Source organism: Temnothorax longispinosus, chromosome 1, assembly GCF_030848805.1.
Source record: "Temnothorax longispinosus isolate EJ_2023e chromosome 1, Tlon_JGU_v1, whole genome shotgun sequence".
In the NCBI taxonomy this organism is placed as follows: domain Eukaryota; kingdom Metazoa; phylum Arthropoda; class Insecta; order Hymenoptera; family Formicidae; genus Temnothorax; species Temnothorax longispinosus.
In genome coordinates this window covers 8,278,270-8,302,774 of record NC_092358.1, presented here as the reverse complement: position 1 = coordinate 8,302,774, position 24,505 = coordinate 8,278,270, and the positions used below count along the sequence as shown (strand labels likewise).

Below are 24,505 nucleotides of genomic sequence, written 5' to 3'. Positions count from 1 at the left end.
AATTCTTACATATATAAAAATTAAAAGTTATATTATATTTGTGGAAAAGAAGAAAGCACGTTCACTAATTAAATAAGAAAAATATCTTTATCATGTTCTATGAATGTTATTATATAAATCAAATATTAGCCAATGCAAAAAATCTCTTATCTGCCAGGCGAAAAGAATTGATGAGTGCTGATTTTTCAAGTGGTTTACTTTTTTCAATCAATACCATTATCTTATTTAAACCTTTTTGCGGTAGGCTTTGAAATTCTCAAGGATACCTATTGTCTCCATCCTTGTCTAATGTTGTCTCTATCCTTGTCTAATGTTAACGATACGGATACGGTACGGGTACGGCACGGCTGTGTCTGAATCGACCCTTAGTGTCCGTAATTTCTTTTATGTGCAATTTAATAAAACTTATCGAATGTGTTTCCAAAAATTTGGCATTCAAACGATAACGCAAGCTGTATAAGTTTCAATAATATATAGCGTAACAAATAATGTTCACACACGTTAAGTTTAAAGTTGTTACATCATACTTATCAGCTGTTAATAATTTTTTAAAACATGTCATAATCATATTGGCCGGTATTCATAGTCAGATCTTATATTTAAGATTGTCTTAAGTTTATCTTTAGATGCTGAACAACTCGTTTCATTGGCTATACAGCATATCTAAAGATAAACTTAAGACGATCTTATATATAAGGATCTGACTACGAATACCGGCCATTGTCTTATTGAAGCAGTTATAATATATAATAAAATCTGTTTAAAAAAGATTTTACCTCATTAAACGTTACTAATTCATTTGTCACATATTTTTCTATTCTCTCATGTGTAAGGCAAATATTCTTAAAGTAACTACTATTCGTGGCGCACGACAATTTTCTTGATATAACGTATATTGTTCCTCTCCTATTATAAATTTGATTGATTCTTCATCTTTAAACCGAAACTCATTCAAGGTCAAGTCTTCAATATGTTTGCCTTAAGGTGCTTTTTCACGTTGACGCTCGACCGGCTCGACGTTCATCAGAAATAATATTTTATATTTATATATATATATATCCGTAAAATATTACTACTTGAAGATATTACTTAAAAATAATTAATATTTTACGTATTTCGAAGTTTATTTTTGAGTGTACTGGGACAATCAACGATTCAGCGTTGGATGTTGAATAATTTCAACTTTATTTCTTGACGCTAGCGTCAATGCGAAACCACATGACTCTAGAAATAATAATTTTTATTTATTTATATTACATAAATAAATTTATATATATACATATATAAATAAAAAATATTATTTTTAAAGATTTTTTCTCATTAAAAATGAGCGTCGAGCATCAACGTGAAATGGCACCTTAAGGTAAATATTCTTAAACTACTGTTGCGGGCGCACAATTTTTTTAATACATTTTTTTCTACCATAAAATTGATTTATTTTTAAACCGAAACTCATCAAAAGTCAAGTCTTCAAAATATGTCACGTCTCTTGAAACCGTTGAAGATAGTGGTTTCATACGTATAGTTCTATTTATCGGATTACAAAGAAATTCGAACTTTTAACGTATTACAAGCGCATCTCTATGATCTAACAACGGAAGAGATTTTAATTAACAATGTGTTATTCGATATAGGACCTGAAATGGATTTCGATGATATACATTTTCTAGACGGTAGCATTATAGTCGTAATGGGTAGTGGTACACAAAGCGTTAAATGTATTACTAGTAAGTATATAAAAGGATATTGTATTGACTGACATCGTTTTGAAACTTTCATTTGAATCATATATTGATTTTCTGGAAACGGTGAAGACGTTATCGTCAGTTATCGTGTTCATAGTATTATTTCAATGCCATAAAAATTGATTAATTTTCCATGTATGGTTAAGTATAGGTACTCAACTTAATCTGTGTTTCAGAATAGCTCGTGATAGATGGTAAAGATGGCAAAGATACTGTCTGCTGGTTTTCCGGGATATTCTCTATAGAGATATTCTCAATTTCTCTTTCGTCAGAAGTCTGTGAATAATTAATTTACTTATGAATATAAGGATCAACATCGAAATGTCATAAAAGTTTCTGTGCTTTTAAATAAAATATATTAAATTTCAATCAAATATCCTAACATGTAATAATAATGTTTAAATGTACAGATGAGAGCGACTTGAAATCGGACTTTTAACTAAAAATACATAGAGATTTTTTAGACACTCTACATTTAATATATCTTTTTTTAAATAAAAATAACACTTTATGTTAAACAATCAGAAAAAGTTGAATAAATAGCCAAATTGTAAGAGAAAATATTATAAATACGGCTATTTTCGTTGATTACAATTGATTTCATAAATAAAAGTTTTGTCATAAATTTGCGTCAAATTTCACGAATTATTTGTGAACTACTTTCTTGTCTAACAATAAGTCTAAATACTTAAATCTATAATTCCCGTTAAATTTAAGAAAAAACTTGTTTATAATCCTATGCATTTTGATGTATATTGTATAAATCTAATTTTTTAAATATTTTTTTATCTTATATATCCTAAATAGAATTCTATCTTGAATTCTGATAAAAGTAATGCATTCGTCTGAAGCAGACTTTTTGCATTAAAAACTATTAAAAACTACTTGAAGGTTGAGAGACACTTTAAATTTATTCTTTGCAGTTGCACTGCGTTACATTTTCTATTTAAAATGAAATAGATATATAATTATGCTGTAGAGAAATAAGAAAAAAAAAAGTCAGCTATAAAAAATATATTTTTTTTCACTGTTGAATTTTAAATATTGTTTCTCGCGTACACTTGACGCCTTTCCTTTATTTTTTCGAAAAATAATTTTATAAAATTTATGTACGTACATATTTTGTACATATAAGCATGCTTTTATAGACAATATAAACAAAACATTTTATCTGTTTTATATACATATGCATCGCGCAATGTATAGATCCACGACGAAGTGCCTGCCGCGTGAGATCACGAGAGCACTTGCGATTAATCATTTACATTCAGCGAATTAGGAGTAAGAGGGGAACAAAGGGGAAATGTTTGTTTGCAGACTTCCTGTACCATGGACCAGAATCTAGTACGTCTACAAAACCCTCACCGATTTTTGAGAGAAAATCGTTTCCTGGAAGGGGAAGACCCAAGTAAGCCTATCGCCGGTTGATTATTTAATTTCTTCAATTTCTCCCACGATACTTCCGAATCTCTAAGCTAATCGGTCGTTTTTTATATTTAACACATTATTGACTACCAAAATTCGACGTTAAATCTAAATTTAAAATACATAATACTTAAACTAATTATTGATTACCCAAATTTACTTAAAAGCCGATAGTTAAATATATATTATCTGAACACATTTCCCAATCAATATAGAGAAAAGGCTGTTTTACTAGATCAGGACTAGATCTTTGTTGCCTATAAATAATATTGATAATATAATTTAATTATGTGATATAGTACTGTTTTATAACTTTTGGTTGAGACTACGTTTCAAGTAACGCCCGAAAGTAACGGCGCGTGGTTTGTTATTGGGGTGATAAATTACATAAATTTACGCAAATAATATTATTAGGCAACCAAAATCCAATTTTGACCATATAAAACGGCCTTTTCTCTAAATTAATTGTATTATCATATCGGTATTATCATATGTTTGACATTTTCTAAATTCTAAACTAAATATGTCCTATAGCTTGCAAGGTAATGAGATAAAGGAAGATCCGTTTGCATTCCAGGATGTTACAGCTGGCGCGTCATACCAGCGAGCGGGCCTGGCCATCCCAAGCACCAGTCGGGCAATCCCTGTGCCAATCGGGACCATCAGGAGCGTGACGGATCAGGAAACCTGTTCGTCCCCAAGCTGGACCCACCCTCGGGGTTCTCCGACGCGTTTGAGCTAAGCGAGGCCGCGGTCACAACAGTCAACGAAACGTCCGTGACTTCGTAATCGCGGTGTAAATAGCGTGTAAAAGCCTCCGACGCGTACGCGGGAACCCCTCGCCGTAAGGTAAAAGAGAAGAGAGGAGAGTTAAAAAAAAAGTAAATAGCGAGAGAATAAAGAGAAGAGTATAAAAGTAAGGGAAACAAATCGCGCGAGAATTTATGTAAGCCGCGGTCCGTCGTTTCGTTAATGCGAATTGGCGCCTCGCGTCCGATCGCCCAGCCACTCAAGTGATATTATAATTCCACATGCTCTCTCTCTCCTTCGTCCTACGCCCCGGCCTACGTCGACGAGAACGCGTCCGTCAGCTCGACCACCGTGCTCCGGAAACTGCCACCGGCCGTTTCCCGGTGAGATCGGTCCGACACGTCAAGATATATTAGGGCTAAAAACGATTTAGGCGAACGATCGCGAACGCGCCGCGATTGATCGTATAAACAAAGTTAAGTTTAACGAGAGACAGAGAATCTATGAATCATAGAATAAGCTGCCGTTTATTGGTTCCTCTCCGGATGGAACCGCCAAGTTTTACGCATCGCGTCGAGCTCTACGTTGTTGTCTGTTCTATAATCGTGGCGGAAAAAAAGCAAGTGGAACGCCGGACGAGCGTTTCGACGACGACGATCTGTATAAACTGCCGTATTTTATTCCACACGCTCCGTGTAATAATCCTAGTTAGTTAAATTGGCGGTGCTATATATACGCGCGACTCGCATCCACCTCGGATTTCTTCCCTCCACGCGACGATCTCTGTACGCGGGTATATCTGCCTCCGAAAGCACGTGAACCACACGTACGCCCTCCCCTCTCCCTCCCCCCCGCATACAGTCTTCTAATTGTTACGAGATGAAAATACGACGCGAACGCGCGACGACTGCAATTAAACTGTAAAAGTCTAACGGTAACTGCCATCTTACTCTATTACGAAGCGACCAACGCGACCGCGAAGAAACTTAATTACGATCGATCGAGACCGCCCCGCGAATCGTTCTCCGACAATTGCACGTGTCTCTCTCTCTCCCTCTTGGCGCGAGACACCTGCACATGCATATCGAAGCGAGCAATATGCGAACCTCCGAAAATTTTCCCCTTGTCTTCCAGTCATTCTCATCGATCGAGCTTTCATCGCGCTATAATCGAAACGCTACCATCTTCCGCTTCTCCACAAAGAACATTACCGTCTAAGTAAAGAGAAAGTATAACGCGACCATTCGTCGTTGCCGTCAGTGTCGTTTTAACTTATCCTTGAGAGACTGAAAGAAGCATCGTAGATTTAGGTTTACACTCGACGTCTGTCGCAAGGCAAGCTCATATACGTATAAGTCTCTGCGGTTCGTGCGAGAAAATTTAACGACGCCAGTGAAGAAAGAACACCGTCGGAAAGGAACGTCGAATGCGAGCGGATGCCGAGCGTAAATCTAGTTTTAGTAGACGAATTACCACGTAGCGTAAACGTAACGGCCGAACGTAATGTCTGTAAGCTGTCTATTATATACTACTGTACCCGTTGTACACCTCGCTCATCACAAACCGCCCGCCATCCGAGACCCAGTCCCCCCTTCCCGACAAATGAAAGAAGAAGAGGGTAGGACGAGATAGAAGAAAACGTAAAGGCGATGCCAGTCTGCGTCGATTAACGATCGACGGACCCCGAAGACGATGGCGATGATGATGATGACCTGAGAAAAATTATTCAGGTACACGAAAAGAGTACTGTTTCGCGAATGTCATCGCAACCTTGATAACCACGTGTTGCCATCGTGCCGAAACGTCACCCGTTGGCTGGTTGGGTTACCGTTCACACTCGGTCGCGGGTGACGATGATTTTTCGGTCGGCCAGTTTAAATTCCCCGTGCCCCCCCGTCTCCCCCCAATGTGCCGCCCCTGTTATTTCAGCCCTCGAGTCTTTCGCGCGAGGTGGAGGAAAGCGAAAAAGGAGTCCCCCTGTTGATATATCGTCTATCTTTACGACACACGAAATAATTTACCACGAAATTCGTACTATTGTGTTTTAGACGACTTTAGATTGTTTATATTCTATTTACTTTGTAAAATATACAACACTAATTCCATATTGGAAACGTGCCTGTGTGTTTCTTGTGTCCGTCCATCTCCTGTCCGCTAAAACCTATAATGGCAAATCTGTTTTGCAGAAATGCACAAGTTAAAATTGATTGACGCAAGAGGTGCAATACTTACAACTTTTATGAGACAGTGTGGAAAGAATTTTTTTCCTTCACAAAAAATATTGATTTTATCGTTGTTCTCTCTCCGCGATGCTGATTGGAGCTTTTGCTATATGTTGTGCTTATTTCGTACCATTATCACGCAAATTAGATATTTTAATGGCTTAAATGTTAACAGGGTTAATTTTATTCATTACGCTTGAAGTTATGATTTATTTCACCTTGCTCCTGATTATTATTCCCAATTATATTGCAATACTTTGTCAATTTTCCAGACTTTTGATTTTCACGAAAGCCGGATTTGAAAGCTCGAATTCTTAGAAATTCGAGGAATTCTTGGGAATGTAAAATATTCTTGACAATTGAGAAAATTCTTGGAAACTGACAAAATTCTTTATGTTGATAAAGTTCTTAAATTTGACAAATTCTTTATGTTGATAAAATTCTTAAATTTGATAAATTTTTTATGTTGATAAGATTCTTAAATTTTCGGCATCGCATTGGTCAATTGCCGAATTGCTTAAATATGATTGATCAATCCTTTTTCTCTATCCGAGATCTCGAAGCGATTTCTAATATTGTTCGAACACAAAACTTTGGAATGCTTCACTTGTTTTTCTGCCCTTCTGCCCCCACCTTCTTATAAGCACAAGGACATACACGCACATTTGTATATAAGGGAACGCTCAGCAATTTGACTGCCTGTTCTTTGTCTGTACGTATCGGTTGTGGATTGACTCGCAGTTCTAACGGTCCTAAAACAATTTTGACTTGTGTAGCTTCAGTCACCAAGAAATTCAGGAAACATGTATCGGCTCTTTGTGACGATGACGGTAATCACGGTAATCAACTTCGCGTCAATCAACGCGGAGTTGATTAGGTAAGTACATGTTATATACAAACGATTCACATTTATATCGACACGATAAATTATAATACCGTATAAAGATCGCGCTTCCAACTACTTGGAATCGTCGCAGAATTCGCGATAAATAATTATCAAATCAATTTCAAATACCATAATTGTATCAAATCTGTGAGAAAAACGCATTTTGAAAGTCGGAATAAAGTGAGCAAACTAATTACAAGAGATCCTTTGAGGATTCCTTCGAAAATCTTATTTTAAGTGAGATTAGCGTCGTGTGATATCCTCTTTTCATGATGACACCACAATCTCACTTAAAATACCTAATTACATTTTAATGCGTAAATATATGCAGGTAGCATTTATTTCTTAATGCCAAAATATATGTTGAGGCTTTAATAGCTTTTAAATAAGAATTGCTTGAAAATAATCAAATAAATTGTTTGAAATTCGTATTTATGTTGTACGATATATGTACATACATTCGCGTTTATACGATACGCATATAATATAACGAAATTTTTTTTATGTTGCTTCAAGAATTCCGTTATACAAGACATTCACCGATGAAAAATTTTTGACGGAAACTATGGCACGACTCCGTTCGAGTACGGCAAACGTATCCCTGATTGATTATGACAATTTACAATATTATGGTACTATCGAGATTGGAACTCCACCGCAGACATTTAAAATACTTTTCGACACTGGTTCCTCAGATCTCTGGGTACCATCCAAAAATTGCAACGTCAGGCAACCTGCTTGCTGTAAGTACATAACATCGCTACCGCCCCGATATTCTATTATTTTTATATGTACATTTGTATTAAAAAAATTAATGTTTCAAGTATTAAAATAATCTTAATTATTTTTTTCTCGTTTAATGATTGATATCAAATAAAAATATAAGATAAGAATAATGCTGTAGAATTGTATCTATTCCATTTACATTTCAAGTAAAGTTATAAAACCTTTAAAGCAACCGTTTCAAGTTTCAAAGATTCGAATCAGTGGTAAGGTAAATATTATGTAGCTAAGTTTCATACTTCCATACCCTCTTATTTACATTATTTATCACGCTTACTTTAAAGATACAAATAATTTCTTATACAAAACAGCTCGCATGCTGAAGCAAAAAATATAAACATAAATATATTTGATGATTTAACTAAATATATTTGATGATTTAACTCCTATTAGTTATATATTTAGATTAATATAGAGAAATTTATATTTCTAGATTTTTCAATATTAACTGATTTAATTTTATTTACTTCTTTTTGCAGCGAAACATAATAAATATGATAATACACAGTCCACCACATACGTGCCAGAAAAAATTACGTTTGATGTTTCTTACTACGATGCAAAGTGGCAAGATGTCAAATTGTACGGAAACTTATCTAATGATAACGTAATCGTAAGTCATCGTCAAGAAAATGATATATTTAATTATAATCACAGTCATAATCTATGAAAATTTTCTAAAAAGCACAATTGCTATTATTCTCCGTAAAAGAACGCCCGCAATTATACTTTATTAATAATATTAACGTTTTGTAGATTGGTGGCCTTAGGGTAACATCTCAGATATTCGGCGAAGTGTTTAATTTCTCGGAAGGTTTTTTGCCCTGGGCACAATGCGACGGCGTTTTGGGGATGGGTTATCCCGACTTATCTGAATTTGAAGTGCCTTCTGTCTTCCAAAACATGATTGATAAACATGTGGTGTCCCAACCAATTTTTAGCTTCTATCTAAATCGGTTTGTATCTTTTCGTATGCCTCACGTGTGTTTAATACTACTTTTTTAATTACATATACTTTGTCTTTCCATGCAATGTAAAATGCAAATGTATAAACAATGTAAAAAATATACAACCTATACAGAAATCTCACGGACGTGTTCGGCGGTGAACTGATATTGGGTGGCACCGATCCTTCCCATTACGAGAGCGAGTTTGCGTATGTTAATGTTACTAAAAAAAAATACTGGCAAATTACCATGGATAAGTATGTAGTTTTTTTTCTACATTATACGTATGTCAACCAAGGATTATATGTAAGCTAATTAGTAATGCTATCCTACTGTAGGTTTCAAATAAAAAATTACACCTCTTGCTCGGAAGGCTGTAAAGCTATTGTCGACACGGGTTACCCTAGGATAGCTGGACCACCGCAGACTATCGAAGTTATTTACAGAGAAATCGGTGTTGTTAATGATACGGTAATTTATTATCCCTTATTTCTGCAATGGCAGTTTTTATAATTATCTTAAATAAATTATTGAAATAAATTAATAAATGTTTGATAAGTTACGGATTATTAATATGGATTACTAACATTGACCTTCGTTTAAAGGTGCCATGCGACGATGATTATATTTCTAAATTGCCCGATATCAATTTTGTCATAGGTGGTAAGACGTTTCGACTCATTGGTCAAGATTATATCTTGAAGGTAAAGAATATTATTATATAAAAGTTATTTAAATTGTTTTTAGAATAGAAATATCATGCTATATTTAATGTCTCATAGCTCGGCGCTGATATTGGAGGTAAATGCATTCCCGGCTTCCAAGCTGTTCCTCCGTTTGATGGTATAGAATGGGTTTTGGGCTATGTATTTATTGGTCGGTACTACACCGTATTTGACATGGAGAACGACCGAGTGGGATTCGCCACTGCAAAAAATTAAATCTTGATTGCCTTCTCATGAAGTTATCATTAAATATTAGGAAATCTAAGTGACATTACTAAACAAATAAGTCATATTATAGCTTCTTTAGAATATCGACTGACATATGGTCTGTAATTTTATTTGGACTATTATTTATATGTATATTTGGTATATTTTTAAATTAATACGTATGTGAGAATTTAGAAGAAAGATATATGCAATATTTATTCTACCAACGATATGGTACATCTTGTTCTTTCGGCAACTATCGAATTGTTAGATATTGTGAATACAACTTGTATATAAGTCTATTAAAATGAAGTATATATTTTTAACACTGAATAATGATTTCATATATCGCCCTTTCAATCTCATCTTAATGTAGTATCCAGAAAAATATTATCTCGTTTAATCTTATAAATTTTCTGCTTACATACGAGTACAAGATATCATATAACATTCTGCTTATTATGTATAAGAGTTATGACATACCGCATTTGTAATCAATATATAACTTTTTACATTTCTTATGCTTACACAAACGTATACATGCATAAATATTTTGCTTATTAATAAACATTATCTAAAATTTTCGACACATAGATACCAAATTGTCGATACAAAAATTATCATGTCGTATGTATTCTAATTAATAATTTGTTATAATATTGCAAAACTGGTTTAGGTATCTCACTATCGTTAATATTATAAACTTATATTTTAAAATTGTTATTTTTAGAAACTTGCATATTGTATTAACTACTGCTAGTTTTAAATAAAATATGATACACAAAGAAAGATTATCGAGTAATTTTGATACATGATGTGTAACTACAATAATATTTTCTGGCAATACACGTTTGCAAAAATTTTATATGATTACAAGCCAATGTCTCTACTCTAATATTAAAATAAAATATCACATTATATAAATAATGGTAGCTAAACATCTTGTGTTATGCAATTTACGTTGTGTTTTATTATATTTTTACAAGATTCTATAAAAAAAAGGCTTCAAGTAAATCTTATGTAAAATTGATTTCTTAATTCCAAGCTAACATTTTCGGGATTTTACCGCTTATTTCCAGCTATCTGTTTTTTTAAATATTTCTTTTGATCATTTTATTCTGATCTGGGATTAGATTGACCAACGATTAATTCCAATATGAAGGATATAGTGACGCAAATGTATCCAGATTAAATTACTGAAAAGAGCTATTGGGCTGTTAGAAACTTAATGTTTATAGAACTTTTAAAACTCTTTATCCGCTTTACCGTCCTTCTTTTCACCTTCTTATAAAGACAAGAACGTAAACACGTATTTGTATATATATTTATTAACATAAAGCTGCAATGATCATACAATGCTATACATCGTTATGAAAAATACAACAATAACATAACATTCTTATATAGGATAACTTCTTTAAAAGAATTATATTCAACAAGGACAGAGCATATGTGTTAAGCTAAAGAGAAGATTTATAAAAATGATATCAACGATAAATATACATATAAATCTTAATGCGAGTGAACACAAATATTGAAAATAGAAGTTTAATAAATAATTTCGTAAATATGCCATTATAATGTCACGTAGACCAGTTTCATAATCGGTTCTTATATTTAACACCATCTTAAGTACAATCTTAAGATGTCATAAACTAATCACAGAGCCGTAGCACTTTCAAACATTACTTAAGACGGTCTCGAAATAAGATCCAACTATGAATACTGGCCGCAGTCGTCATATCACGTGATATCACGTACGGGGTAAAAGATATTCGCAATATTATATCCATTCACGCAACAAACTCATCGCCATATATGGATTTTTCGAATACTCGTTAAAAATCGGCATTCAAGAAATGCAATATAAATAAGTGCAGGTTTGATCGCCGAAGCATATTCCTAATAAAATCACAATTTTTTTATCGTGGCAGACTGAAATGCCGAACCCGACTGAAACGTAGGTCAAAGTGACTCAGAACGGACGTCTCGCCGAGTTTGCGGAAAATGAATGTATTCTTTCGCAGATTAATAGATCGCAATCCGAAGTACATTATTTCTCTTTCGAGAAAAATCTTATTTCTCCGCTTTCGAGAGCATAACATATATTACATTGGAGAGCGAAGACTTCTTCTTTTGGAAGATGCGTGGCTTTTAAAAATTATTACTGATAATAATTCCGGAATGCTAAATCGCTTCGTAGGCCACATCAACGCCCATTCTCGTGACCGAGCCGTTCAAAAATTCCTCAAGCTCGTCTCGCTCTCGATCTTCCTTCGTTCGATGCGACGAGCGTTTCTTCTTCTTCTCGGTCTTCTCCGTTTTCTCTTTATCCTTATCCTTGTCTTTTGACTTTTTCTTTTTCCTCTTCTCCTTCTCATCTCCCTGGAATCGGTAAAAAATAAGTAATAAATCCATAATTCAAAATCAATCATGATAATTGAAAGGAATACGTTCTCTAGTTCAACTAACAATCTTTTATATGTCACTGTTAAAGACAATTACCTTCTCTTTGTGTTTCTTTTTTTCCTTCATCACCGGACTACTGGCATTGGAGCTCACCTGGCGCATGCTAGTATCATCGAGCAGCTCCAAATGAACATTGGAACTCGTCACGCTAACATCCAGACTCTTATCGCTCAATTCCAGTCTATCCTTCCTCGTACTAGTGCTACTCACATCTTCACCTCCTTCAGGACTTTGCCGCCATTTGGAATCTCGTCGTAACCAGTTATCAAAAGCGTCTGAGTTTATGTCTGATTGCTCATTCGGTTGCTCATATTCATTGGAGATACGCAATTCTTGCTCTATAGAGGAAACAGAGTCGCGTTTCGTGACTTGTATTGGCTTCTCGATATTTATCTCTGGGCCTGATAATGGTTCTAATTTGTGTTTTTGTTTGGACAGCGGATTCTCTGCTAATTTTGGCTGTACAGGAGAAACTACTTCTTCGATGGACGACAAGTCATCCTCATAACCGGCTACCAGAGGATTACCAGTCTCCACATCACTGTGTGAAAAAATCGTATTGTAATGTATATTAATACTATTACTATTAATATTAATACTGTATAGTTATAATTTTGATGATATATAAAATGGAAAATAATTCTTAGTAATTATTGTGTATTGATTGTATTTATAATATACTGAAGAATAGAAAGAATTATATTATTAAAAAAACTTTACAACGGATAGAAAATAACCATTGATATGCACGGGGAAAATGAAAGAAGATAAATAGAAGAATTACAGATTTTTTGTTTTAATAATAATGATAATTTTAAACAGATTTCTTTTAATATTAATAGAAAGGTTTGATAATAATTTAATATATTTAATTATGAAAATAAGTTTGTAAAAAGCAATTTGCTTTGTAATTAGAAGATAGTTTAGAAAGCTGTGCATTTACCTCTCAGATTCTGCACCTTCTTGAGCTACAGGTACAGGATCTGGCTCTGGAGTGAGGGAGTTGGAGCTCATACTGCAGCCTTCCAAAAACGATTTGTCCAGCATTCCATCCGGCACGAAGTCTTCGACACTAGTCAACGGTGCGTTTAAACTAACATTTTTAATATTTGGCAGTTTCCCGTCTGTCTCGTCTTCCTTCTTATGACCGAAGATCTTGGACATAAGTGATGGCCGATTAAGCGAATCTCTTCTCTCGCCGTTGTTATTGGCAGATTCAGCCGGTTTAGCCGCTTCTATTTTAGCAGCGGAATTTTGCGAAATGGATGCTGTCGAAATTTGTGACGTTTTCGTAGAATTAGATACGTTATCTGATGTGCTCGTCGTAGAACTCTCTTTTCTCGGTAACGATTTCATCTCTAAATTTTTCATCGGTATTGGAGTTCCGCCGCCGATCGGACCGGGCATCGAGGTTGACCTTTTGACTTCTCCAACAGCATTCGCGTTGGAAGGTGCAAGATGATAGTTGCTCATAGACGACGGAACATTTGAGACTAGATTACTGGCGGACACTGAATCGGCAAGGGCTCTTCTACGATTCACGAGATTGTCCAGGAATTTGTTGTAGTCAGCATCGTCGCTGTCCTGGAAGAGATCGAGCTCTTGGACAGTCAGACGCGTCTCTTCCTCGTTAGTCTCGAGCTGCTTTAGCAATGTCTCGCGTTGCAGCTGCAGAAATGGTAGATTAAAAAATTTGTGCAGCAGTTTTAGGCCGAAGCCATTTCGCATCGATGACTCCGCGTATCTCACCTGTAACAATTCATATAAATTCAGAATTAAATGAACTGTTTTAGTTGGGATGGATTTGTGATCATTGCTCGATATAAGTTACATGGACTGATAAATTTTTTTCAAGGTAAAATGATAAACTCGATAAAATCAAGTTAATAAAATATAATTTTATAAAAATTTTAATTCTCTCTCAATTATATACGGAATCCCTTAGTATTACTAAAACTTGTAAAATACGATATGGTACTATGTTTTAATAACATTTATTAAAATATTGAGAACTGTTAAATTGTGATAAAATGGCAATAATTTCTTAATTTTAAGAATTTTGGAAATTAAGAAATTATGATAATTCCAATTAAATTCTTGCTGGACATGCTGATTCAAACTTTTTTTAGTTCACTACTGGAGAAACATTTGCGTGACACACAATAAATCATTATATTAATAAATAAATCAATTACTTGTGCAGTTCTCTCATGGAGCGAATCTATGAAGTACGTCACGTGATCTGCGGTGACGGTTCTGTGATGCGACATGTCGCAGTGGTTGCCGAGGACAATGACGGGTATGTGGCTAGGTATCTTCGGCAGCTCACGCTGTACGTAGTCGAACGTCCAGTTCTTCGTGATGTCCATCACGATAATGACGCCGTTGGTACCCTTGTAAACGTCGAGGAACTCGGCATCTAGAGCGGGTTCCTCGATCGCGTTTTCCGCGTTAGTCGGAGCGTTATCCATTTTCAGACCCTCCAACTTCCGCCGGCGTCTGCCGCGATCTACAACATCCCATACCTCCACCTTGACCACGTCGTCGGTGGCTTTGTAATTCCACTGTATACTCGCCACCTGTATCTCTTCCGTGGGTATATACTCTTCGATAAACTTTTGCCCCTGCAGTCTATAGAATAAACATGTCTTTCCTACATTCCTGTCCCCCTTTATTATTATTTTCACTAAAAATAATACGTAAAATTTGCATTACAACTGGTGTTCCATCGATCACCTACATCTAAAGCTGTTCTACATCATCATTCTAGCATCATCTACATACATGTACTTACTATTATATTGCACGCCTTTGGCGAACTTTCTCTGAAGATTCGTCGGCATGGATTGGTGGGCCGGTCTGGGAGACGCATTGCCGACTCCGTCAGACTTTCCGGCTAGTCTTTTAATGGCAGAAAACATCGTGCAATCTTTCCTCAAAGAAGCATCGGTCCAAGAAATTAACTTTGATGCCTAAAAAGGGGAATCAACCACAAACACCTGTAGAAAATATATCAAAATAAATATTTAAAAAATGTAGCAAAAATAACATAAAAATACTTACAAAATAGTAACATAAATATTTTTTTATTGAATAAAAGACATGAAGACTGCACAATTTTCGTTTTTAACGCGATTATTGGAGGACACTTTGTGGTTTGCAACGCGAACTAAAAACATTGCGATAACGATAAAGAACTTGATTGCTCTACTTGACTATTATTACGATTATTACAGCGGCGACGAATTCCGTCCACCTCGTTATCACGAAACATATCCCGGAGGGGGATAGGAGGTATGTAAGCATTGGAACAATTAAGGCTCACGCATCCTCGCGTACGATGAGACCCGACACTCTAACCCAAATCGAATTTTTTTCACGGTATCGTCGGGAAAGTTCAACAAATCGCGCGGCCAGGATCATCCCGAGGATTTGTCAGAAATTCGGGTGAAATCGCACTTACCACATGTGTCGCACGCTCCGAACCCCGTGAACGAAGCCGGATCTCTGGATGCGACTCCGCTCTGAGACAGCTGTCATATGCAGCAGCTGTTCCTCTCTCTCTCTTTCTCTTTCTCGACGCCGCAAAGTTGGCAGCGCCAACAATTGCTCTCGACCACTCTCGACGTGCCCATTCATAAAAAATCGATCGTCGATAAACCCCCCTCGCAGTAACAAAACCGCAGATCTCTCCAAATTAATCTTCGAGTGCAATTTTCCTCTCATCTTCTCTTTACATCGCTAGAGCTAATTTTACTTTACATTTATTTACTTTATTTCAAACGCAAAGAAAAATGCGAAAAAATCTAGACTAATTACCGTCTCGAGTTCGATTTTTCGAGAAAAATATAATATCGATCGCTCTATTCTCGTATAGCATTTTTATTTCTCTTTTTTTATATATACCGTCCCAATTTTTTTTAAATTTAAATTTGATTATTTAAAATTTAAATAGATTTAAGCAATTTAAGCTAATTAATCATAGACATGATATTACGAACAATATACAAAAAAATATATAAAAATTAATGCTTTAACAAATGTATTAATAATTAAAATATCTATGCTCTCGGAAAAATGATAATAATCAGCATATGAGGGAAACAAAAGAGAAATATGTTGAGCTGGTCATCGAGCAATGCGTTGAGCTCGCGTTTAAAAAATAATTTATTACTAAAAATTACAAAAATATAAGATTGCTACGCGCCGTGAGTATCACTGTTCGACTCCATAACAGCTTGATAGAGCAAAGGTCTCAATTCCTCCCTCATCAAGGAGTGCTTATCACCATGTGTTATCATTAACACCATGCTCGCTTTGTTCAGCGCCTTGAGCGCTTCTTTCGGTTTTCCCAAGTGCAACTGCATCTTTCCCGTCGTGAGATATAGCAACCCTGTCAAAGGGTGTACTTCCCCGTAATACAATCTGAAAAACGATCGCATATACTCAACTTGGGATTATTAATTTTCTAACTTTCATTTATTAAAACCCGCCAGGGAGAATCGCTATTAGGCGATTAGTTCGAATTAATTATTCTCAGCTAATTATAGCACGTGTACATTCTAACGACTTATTACAATGTTGTAATAAATAAAATAAGCAAATACAAAAAATAAAAGACATTGACATTAATATTTGAAAGTTAGAAAATGATTTGTGAATTATCTTATTATCTATATACGTTATATAAATGATCACTCACAAATATCCTGGCATGAGTTCCTTGCCATAAAACTCCGCATCTTCCCAACACTCCAGATCCATAGCCGCAATATGAGCCATTTCTAGAGTACGGACATGCTGTATATTAAATTTATGCATTACACCCTTCTGCTTCTTCAAACATATCTTACTAACATCAAGATCTATTGCCATTAATAAGGAAATATAAAGGAAATGTTTATTATTGTATAGAACAAATGCATTACGTCAAAATTTGATACATCTATTGAGATGAAAAAATATTATTAGATTTCTTAACGTGAATCTTGAAAGGATACAAGCCATAGTTTTCATTTTTTCCAAATGATGAGCGGTAAAGTCGACGACTTCTCGAAATGTCTCCTTAAATTCTACAGATATCTTGGTGTCGCACTTCTCGCACTTATCAGCTTCAACCGAACACGGCGAGTCGCACGATAAGTTCGGACATGCGGCCGCTTCGGCCATTGGTTCCTCTTGTTTACATCTTTCGCAATCACACCAGAAATAGTACGAACTGTGCAGCTCCTCGCGTCTGTCCTTATTAGAATTAAGTAAATCGACGTACGAGATTCTTACCTGCGCAAAATAAAATTATACAGATTCCGAAATGTAAAACATTTCCTATAATTATATTAAACCGCTTTTAAATTATTAGTAAGACCAATTTCATTGAATTTTTGAGAGTTAGACTAAAAAGGTCAAATGTTTTTCGACTATTGGAGTTTGCGTCTTTGTCAATGCTTGCCTGTGACCAGTCCAAAGAGGGAAGATCCGTCAGCGTTCTGACGATGATGGTGGTCCCTTCGAAAACGGCGACCGCGTTAGGTTTGCAACTGTGATCCATCACAGACGCTCCCAGATAGATGCCAGCTCCAATGGTATTCATATTGACATCCAGGATATTGAAACAGTTAGTGCATATCCTGCCATAAATACCCATCAGCTCCGCGATGTTGGGCATAAGTGCCTCGTCGAGAAATTGGAGTAAAACTCCGTACAGCATGACGAAATGCTCCTGTCGTTTTGCATCCACTTTTATGTCCGAATAATCTACAGTCCAGAGATGCAAGTTGATTATATATATTCATGGTTCTTAATATCGTCTTTCTTAGGAAGATACGAAAGTACTTACGGGACATTAGATCTTTAAATTTCCTAAAGTTTTTATCAGTGTAATAGCCCACTTCATCGGCTCCACCTTGATTGAGCTTGAAAATTATACGCGCCATAAGTCTGGCTGCATCTGGCAACACTTTCGGCGATACCTTCTTCAGACGTGCACACTCTGCCTTGTGTATCGGCCACGATTCTTTCTGACAATTCCGGTCGCAGTAGTACACATACTGACAGCCTGAGCACTTTAACAATTTCCCGCTGCAATGATAAATCACATGAGATACTCATGAGGTACTATGCAGTGTACGCTAAATGCATTCTTACTTGATAGTAATTTATCATACATAAAATTAATCCCATCCGAAATAATTTAAAACAATGTGATAGAAAATCATTAAATGGCAAATATCGCAATTTCACAAGCTGTTCTATACCTCTTCAAACAATTGTCACATCGAGTAGTCCTGTGCTTCGAGTTAAGAGTAAAGACGAATGGCTTGCCGGTAAAGATTGTTGTTCCTTTTTTTACTATGTCGCCACTCATTTTGCAAGCACAGGTGTAAATTATATTTACGAAACATTCGGTTTTTCGTAAACGTGAAGATTCTAAAGCGCAATCTAACCTAACCTAACTCAAACTTTCGCTCGACGAGCGAAACACCGGTATTGTTCATAACCTCAAATTTTTAACATGTTGCATTTTTCTTCAATAGATCATTCGTGGCGTAGTATTTCAATTGAAATAAAAATTATAACGGTTATAACAATTATTTTTTATAAAGTTTTATAAAGTTACTATAAAAATAGAAATGCATATTTAGTTTTGCAGATTTTTAATTCAACAGCTGTTTCTAGCAATTTGTACATCCCATCTTTTTAATGTACTTTTTACAAATTTTATTCCATTAGGTCATCCCATAAGTAATATTTTTATGTTGAATATCGTTTTTTGTCTTTTATGTTGAATTATGTATTATTTAAAACATTAATTCGAACGACTTAAATGAGAAATTGAAAACCAAGAATTTCGTGTCAAAAATATTCATTATTTTAAAAATTAATTCAAATGTGAAATGTTTTAAATTAGAAATTGAAGAATATTGTTGTGAGCAATAATTTAAAATTCTGGTATTTTTTTATTGCTTAAAATTATTTCCAAAATATGGGACATTATTTATGAGAAGACCTGATACAATTTTCTTCTCTCTCCTTCATTTCCGAAAATTTCAATGCACTTGTATTAGTATCTTTTAAAATAGAAATGGAAAAGAAAGACTTTAAGTTTAATTTTTCAAATTCGTTATAGTTTTTACCTGTTTTACCTAACGTAAAACACTATATTCTCAGATATTGTAAAAACAGAAAATTGACAAGTACAAAAACTGTATATGGTTAAAAAAATAAGTCTAAATTATCAATAAAATATTTATATAATTTGTTAGAAATTTCGGGCTAACAAAAAGTAGTTGACTCAAATTTGAGCTCGTACCTCACATTTAATGCTAAACTTTCGCACCATTGAAAAGGTTTGTAAATAGATTTAATATAAAATGTATATGTATGTGCATACATGCGTGTAAAATTTGAATTTAAATAATTTGTCATTCAACATACATTACATATAATTTTGTATAAAAATTACAGAAGCCGTATTCACAATATATAAGGGGACATTTATCATTGACATTTCATCGGTAATACTTATTCGATAAATTATGAGACGTGTCAATTGTCATCAAATAAAATTGTTGAATTTTATATACATTTGTATAAAATATTTTACAATTTTGCTACGAATTGACCCCAATAAATTAGCAATCTTCATAAAGATAATAAAATTTTAACAATTAATAGCGTAAAATAAGGTTCAGTAGGAAGGAACAATAGGATAAGACGGTTCTATCAAGATTATCTTTATATATATATATATATATATATATATATATATATATATATATATGTATATATATATATTGTATATGTATACACATATATCTGATAAAACATTTTTACCTTCGTAGGCAATGGTCGCATCGTTCGTCGCGCACCACCGATCTTACAACATAGGCAAATGGTTGTCCGTACAAAATAGTGGTACCTTTATTTACAGGTACTCGCTTACACCCTTGATTCTTGATTCTCATCTTTTCAGACTTCTTGGAGTTTTACCTTCTCGCCGGCTAGCCTTGTACAGTAAAAATGAGAAGGCGTTGCACTTTCCCTAGTAGCTTTATAGGACTGCGTCCTCCTTGCTTCTCTTTCTTCCCTCTCCTTGTTTCGCTGATGTAGAGAGAGGTTCGAACGCACGCTATTTTAAGATCGGTTTATTTTCGCATGACATATTATTGGAGCTACCTAATAATAACCCTTAACCTGCTGATTTCTCATTAACAACCCATTCTTTCTCTATTATATTTCATAATTAAAACAAGTTTGGAACACTTATTTACAGTCAATTAAGCTAAAAAGAAGGTTACAGTGAAACTAGAGTCAACGGGTTTCTTCTCCCCGGAAATTCGTAGATCTTCTGCAAGGGAAGCCTCAGAACTGAACTCCACCGATTTCGAAACTTGGCAGAATTTACAAAGAATGTTCCTCCGAATGTAATAATACTCCTATTTGAGTGCAGACAGTCAACCGATGTTACCTCCTTATTGTTAGGAAATTTTTGATACAAGTAATTTAACCAATCTGTAGTATCAATAGTTCTAAATGCAAAATCATTAAAATAAGATTTAAGAAGTGGTTCAAATACTGTCAGTCCCCCTAAAGTATTCTCTAGATGACCTAAGAGAAAATATCCCCTCTCGTAAGGCACATATTTAGTGCCTATGTTAGGTGACAAATATTTCAAATTAGGCAATAAGTAACCTTTTTCGAGATATTTTAATAATAAATTTAGTAGCGTCTTTAGTAGAGTTTATTAAGACTCTCACATATGAGTAATGTAGTGGATATGGTAAGTATCTTATAATTTGTAGACTTCATATATCATACTGTTTATATTACAATTTATATAATATATATTTTTTATATTATATGTTAAAATTATATATTATATATTTTATATTAAAATAATTTCTTTATATTAACAAGTATTTTTTTGTATAAAACATTATATAATAAAAAAAATTAATTAATTAAAAACTCGAATATATATACAAGTTATGAGGCATTTATTATATCCACTGTGCCACAAATACTCGTATGTGAAAGTCCTCTAATAAACTCTATTAAAGATTATTAAAATATCTCGAAAACAGAGTTGACCGGCTGTACCCAAATAAGGGTATCATTACATTCGGGGGAACTTTCTCTGCAAATCCTGCCAAGTTTCATCGAAATCGGTGGAGTTCAGTTCTGAGGCTTTCCTTGTTAGATTCGGGAAAGTGGAAGCATATATCCGATATTAAAATACGAGTTTTAAAACAATCGTTTCTCAGTTCGTAATTAAAATTAGGTAAATTAAAAATATATGGAAAAAAATACATTATCCACATCAGAGACGCAGTGTCGTATGTACAATGCCATTAACCGTCTTATATATCTTATATATCATCATATATGTGTGTATGTATATGTATGTACTTTTTTCTTGTCTTTTCTTTCTAACTTTACTTTCTAAGGCCGGTACTCATAGCACAATCTTATATTTAAGATCGTCTTAAGTACTGTCTCGAGACGCTATACGATAATTTCATTGGCTGGATGAAGTCTTGATACTTTGACCAGACTTAAGATGATCTTAAATATAAAATCCCCTCGACTATGAATACCGGCCTAAAATATGGATAGTTTTACTGATCATCTCGAAGTCTTTCGAGTATTTTGTCGTAATGTTAAAATATAAAACTCGATTAACCGATTAGTCAAAATAATCGCTCTGGATTGGTGATATCCATGCATTGGTTTTCTTGTTGTTCGACGTACGATTCGCTTAAAATTTCTTTGAGCGCATACGGTGGCAAAGATGGGAGACATGATAATTCGCTTTAACTTTCGTGACAACAACCCAATAACGCATACATCCTTCATATCTTTAAAAATTATTTCTACCATTCTTTCTTATGTTCGTCCATCGATACACCGCCTGGACCTAGAGAGACTATCATCAGAAGGCCACCGATGACTGATAGTGTCTGGAATGAAATACAAATGTATGAGAATGCGTAGAGGATGAAATTAAACATTAGAATTATATCAAACCTCAAGCTCAACTTATATCAAATTATATTAAAATTACAATCTTTCCAAAATTAAACAATAATTAGAATCTAGATTCAAAATAATTGAAATTAACTCTTTCTTTACAATTTCTGCAATTAGCAATTTTCTTCTTACATAAAAATTAATAATCTATTTTAAATTTAACCAATAGTTCTTAAGTTTTTCTTTCACTCTGCACTGTAAATAAAATATTTAAAAAACTAATTTCTTTGTCTTTTGTTGTAATAAATTTTAATATAATAAAAGAGTATTTGATACTTTCCAATCACGAATAAATGGTGGAATTAGTAAAACCAGAGAAACTTACCTGGAAGAAGTCGTATTTGAGGAAATCCCTGAGTGGCTTGTAATCGGGAATGGACCACCACGCGTTATGGTAGAAGTTCAATGCGGTCAGTAAACAGACGAGTAGCAACGCGCTCAGCTTAGTCTTGTAGCCGACTGTCACTAGCACCATTAGGATGCTGCCAACGATATCTTGAAGTATTTGCAAGAAGGATATTTCGAAGCGGATCAGCGTGATGAACATGAACGCCAGCAATATTCGACCGGCTAATTGTAGTAAATTCTTAGGTTTGTTGTCGCCGAGGCTAGGAACGCCGGCGAACAGCGATCTACCCTCGACCCGGGACTCGGCCAATACCAGCAGGAGCGCGCCTATCAGCGCCAAATTCCTGAACAAGAATTGCATGTCCCACAAAATGCTGTAGGCGATAGTCTGTAGGATCACGATGAAGAACAGGACTCCACAGGCTATGCTAACTCGCCATCTGCCAATCACCATGATACATCCACCGAGCTGTCCAACAAGGTTTACCAGGACAAAGACAGTAGCCAGGAATTTCCCGCAGCCCCAGGAAGCGTCCATATATTCTCGTTGCTCGCTCCATTGGAACCACATTCGTAAACCGTCTTCTAGGAATGTAGCGATAAGGCACAATCGTGCCATCGTTGGAAGCACGTGCTTGCCATTGCGAATTACCTATATCGCAACAGATAAATAAATATCTTAATACATATGCTTTAATCACTTAATTCAATTGAATAAAAAGATTGCGTCAAGGAATGGACATGATTTGTAGAATTTTGTTGGAAGCTCCAAGTCTGGCGTGTCTCAAAAGTTACATTTTTATGAGCCGCAGATTCTCTAGAAATTTTACAGCTCGTCTTCTGTTATCAAGTCTTACGTTACTGTTTGATACGGATTATCTTTCTTACACAGACTACGGATCATCTTTCTGTTCGCAACTTGCCGATCAGAAAATATGCATCACATTGTTGTGCACAGGTATAAAAAGTAGGTCTGTGAAAGTGCATCAGCAAGATCCATATGTCCACACTGTGGTTCATTGTACATAAACATTCAGGTAAAATGTAACATTTTCATTTATACGCTTGTAATATTTCCATCAATAAAACTCGCTCGATTATCTTTTCGTACGAAGCAAATTACAAAACAACAGATGATAAGAGCGATATATCAGCGAAAATTCCAGAGTCATCATTCTACACATGTGCAATCGTAAAAAATACTTAACTCAGATTTGAAAATCTGTCCGTATATCAAACGAGTGTAACTATACGGGGTGACCGGTAAGCGGAGAAAGAGAGACGCAAAAACGTTGTGTCGCAGCCTGACCGTCGGCGACTCGCGTATCCTCGCCACCCCCGGGTGACATCGGAGGAATTCACCTGTGGAATTCATAACCTCGGCAAATCGTGCGCGGTCGCTTTTTAATCGCGGCCGCACGATGCGCGAAACGCGATCACGACGGCGAAGAGTATACGAATTTCGCGCGTATGAAAATATGGAAAAATATGCGCGACGAGAACGATGACGTTGACAGGAAGCGCGGCTCGTTCTCCCGCAGGACCAGACTCTCTTCCGTTTCTCTTTCTCGCGCACGGGGTCCCCCCTACGTCGGGATCGGGATCGCGCGAGTCGTCGTGACAGCTGGAGCGCTCGTGGGAACGCAAAATTCACCTGGTCGGCGATCTCCTCCGCCCTCGAAAGCACCTCCTGCGAGATCACCATCTTTCAAAACCGAACGGCGCACCGTCTTTCAAAAACCGAAAAAATCTACCCATGCACACACCGACGTACACACGTGCGCGCACGCAAGTGGCAGTTGGCACGGCTCGGCTCGACGCGGAGCGGCGCGGCGCGGGCAGCCACGACGGCCGCGGCGGCCACGGCGCGCGGGGAGGCGCGGGGTGGCGCGGCGACGGCGAGTGAGTGGGGGCGCCGGGCGCGCTCGGTGGCGCCCCTGGCGCGCACCCGAAAGTGTGATGTGGAGAT

At 35.7% G+C, this 24,505-nt stretch overlaps 4 protein-coding genes across 7 annotated transcripts; 1 reads left to right on the top strand and 3 right to left on the bottom strand.

Moving 5' to 3' along the window:
* The first annotated feature begins 621 nt into the window (after nucleotides 1–621).
* LOC139820119 (lysosomal aspartic protease-like) lies at nucleotides 622–10,016 on the top strand. Of its 2 annotated transcripts, XM_071790126.1 has the most exons (10): nucleotides 622–3,153; nucleotides 3,748–5,650; nucleotides 6,919–7,019; nucleotides 7,545–7,771; nucleotides 8,291–8,424; nucleotides 8,568–8,767; nucleotides 8,893–9,015; nucleotides 9,097–9,229; nucleotides 9,364–9,462; nucleotides 9,541–10,016. In XM_071790126.1, the coding sequence occupies exons 3-10, from the start codon at nucleotides 6,946–6,948 to the stop codon at nucleotides 9,697–9,699; spliced, it is 1,149 nt and encodes a 382-aa protein (XP_071646227.1). In that variant the 5' UTR covers nucleotides 622–3,153; nucleotides 3,748–5,650; nucleotides 6,919–6,945; the 3' UTR covers nucleotides 9,700–10,016. The 2 variants fall into 2 exon arrangements, with proteins under 2 accessions (XP_071646227.1, XP_071646237.1); XM_071790136.1 differs by lacking the exons at nucleotides 622–3,153; nucleotides 3,748–5,650 and having other exon boundaries at nucleotides 6,184–7,019; nucleotides 9,419–9,462; nucleotides 9,541–9,678.
* A 984-nt stretch (nucleotides 10,017–11,000) lies between these two features.
* Nucleotides 11,001–16,055, bottom strand: LOC139820081 (rab-like protein 6). 2 transcript variants are annotated; one of them, XM_071790051.1, is made up of 6 exons: nucleotides 15,623–16,055; nucleotides 14,954–15,131; nucleotides 14,355–14,845; nucleotides 13,103–13,908; nucleotides 12,196–12,700; nucleotides 11,001–12,075 (listed from the first exon to the last, which is right to left on the bottom strand). In XM_071790051.1, exons 2-6 carry the CDS (start codon nucleotides 15,078–15,080, stop codon nucleotides 11,878–11,880), a joined length of 2,127 nt encoding a protein of 708 aa, XP_071646152.1. In that variant the 5' UTR covers nucleotides 15,081–15,131; nucleotides 15,623–16,055; the 3' UTR covers nucleotides 11,001–11,877. The 2 variants fall into 2 exon arrangements, with proteins under 2 accessions (XP_071646152.1, XP_071646142.1); XM_071790041.1 differs by having other exon boundaries at nucleotides 14,954–15,158; nucleotides 15,623–16,053.
* Nucleotides 16,056–16,308: 253 nt separating this feature from the next.
* Nucleotides 16,309–20,124, bottom strand: Smyd3 (SET and MYND domain containing, class 3). Of its 2 annotated transcripts, none has more exons than XM_071790107.1 (6): nucleotides 19,993–20,124; nucleotides 17,996–18,237; nucleotides 17,609–17,913; nucleotides 17,160–17,439; nucleotides 16,862–17,024; nucleotides 16,309–16,584 (listed from the first exon to the last, which is right to left on the bottom strand). In XM_071790107.1, the coding sequence occupies exons 1-6, from the start codon at nucleotides 20,121–20,123 to the stop codon at nucleotides 16,359–16,361; spliced, it is 1,347 nt and encodes a 448-aa protein (XP_071646208.1). In that variant the 5' UTR covers nucleotide 20,124; the 3' UTR covers nucleotides 16,309–16,358. The 2 variants fall into 2 exon arrangements, with proteins under 2 accessions (XP_071646208.1, XP_071646218.1); XM_071790117.1 differs by lacking the exon at nucleotides 19,993–20,124 and adding an exon at nucleotides 18,414–19,235.
* Surf4 (Surfeit locus protein 4) lies at nucleotides 19,391–24,392 on the bottom strand. The gene is made up of 3 exons (XM_071790177.1): nucleotides 24,191–24,392; nucleotides 22,514–23,188; nucleotides 19,391–22,118 (listed from the first exon to the last, which is right to left on the bottom strand). The coding sequence occupies exons 1-3, from the start codon at nucleotides 24,239–24,241 to the stop codon at nucleotides 22,032–22,034; spliced, it is 813 nt and encodes a 270-aa protein (XP_071646278.1). The 5' UTR covers nucleotides 24,242–24,392; the 3' UTR covers nucleotides 19,391–22,031.
* Nucleotides 24,393–24,505: the final 113 nt, after the last annotated feature.

Bases quoted from the DNA above. Each gene is read 5' to 3' on its own strand.
- LOC139820119 (XM_071790126.1), top strand. From the start codon at position 6,946: ATGTATCGGCTCTTTGTGACGATGACGGTAATCACGGTAATCAACTTC. The intron at 9,016-9,096 runs GTATGTAGTTTT...ATCCTACTGTAG, and splicing joins TGGCAAATTACCATGGATAA to GTTTCAAATAAAAAATTACA. The intron at 9,463-9,540 runs GTAAAGAATATT...AATGTCTCATAG, and splicing joins GTCAAGATTATATCTTGAAG to CTCGGCGCTGATATTGGAGG.
- LOC139820081 (XM_071790051.1), bottom strand. From the start codon at position 15,080: ATGTTTTCTGCCATTAAAAGACTAGCCGGAAAGTCTGACGGAGTCGGC. The intron at 13,909-14,354 runs GTAATTGATTTA...GAATTGTTACAG, and splicing joins TCCATGAGAGAACTGCACAA to GTGAGATACGCGGAGTCATC. The intron at 12,701-13,102 runs GTAAATGCACAG...TTTTTCACACAG, and splicing joins GAAGGTGCAGAATCTGAGAG to TGATGTGGAGACTGGTAATC.
- Smyd3 (XM_071790107.1), bottom strand. From the start codon at position 20,123: ATGAGAATCAAGAATCAAGGGTGTAAGCGAGTACCTGTAAATAAAGGT. The intron at 17,914-17,995 runs GTAAGTACTTTC...TCTGGACTGTAG, and splicing joins ATTTAAAGATCTAATGTCCC to ATTATTCGGACATAAAAGTG. The intron at 17,025-17,159 runs GTATCCTTTCAA...TAATGGCAATAG, and splicing joins AAAAATGAAAACTATGGCTT to ATCTTGATGTTAGTAAGATA.
- Surf4 (XM_071790177.1), bottom strand. From the start codon at position 24,241: ATGGTGATCTCGCAGGAGGTGCTTTCGAGGGCGGAGGAGATCGCCGAC. The intron at 23,189-24,190 runs GTGAATTTTGCG...GTTGCGATATAG, and splicing joins CGGAGGAGATCGCCGACCAG to GTAATTCGCAATGGCAAGCA. The intron at 22,119-22,513 runs GTAAGTTTCTCT...ATTTCATTCCAG, and splicing joins TCAAATACGACTTCTTCCAG to ACACTATCAGTCATCGGTGG.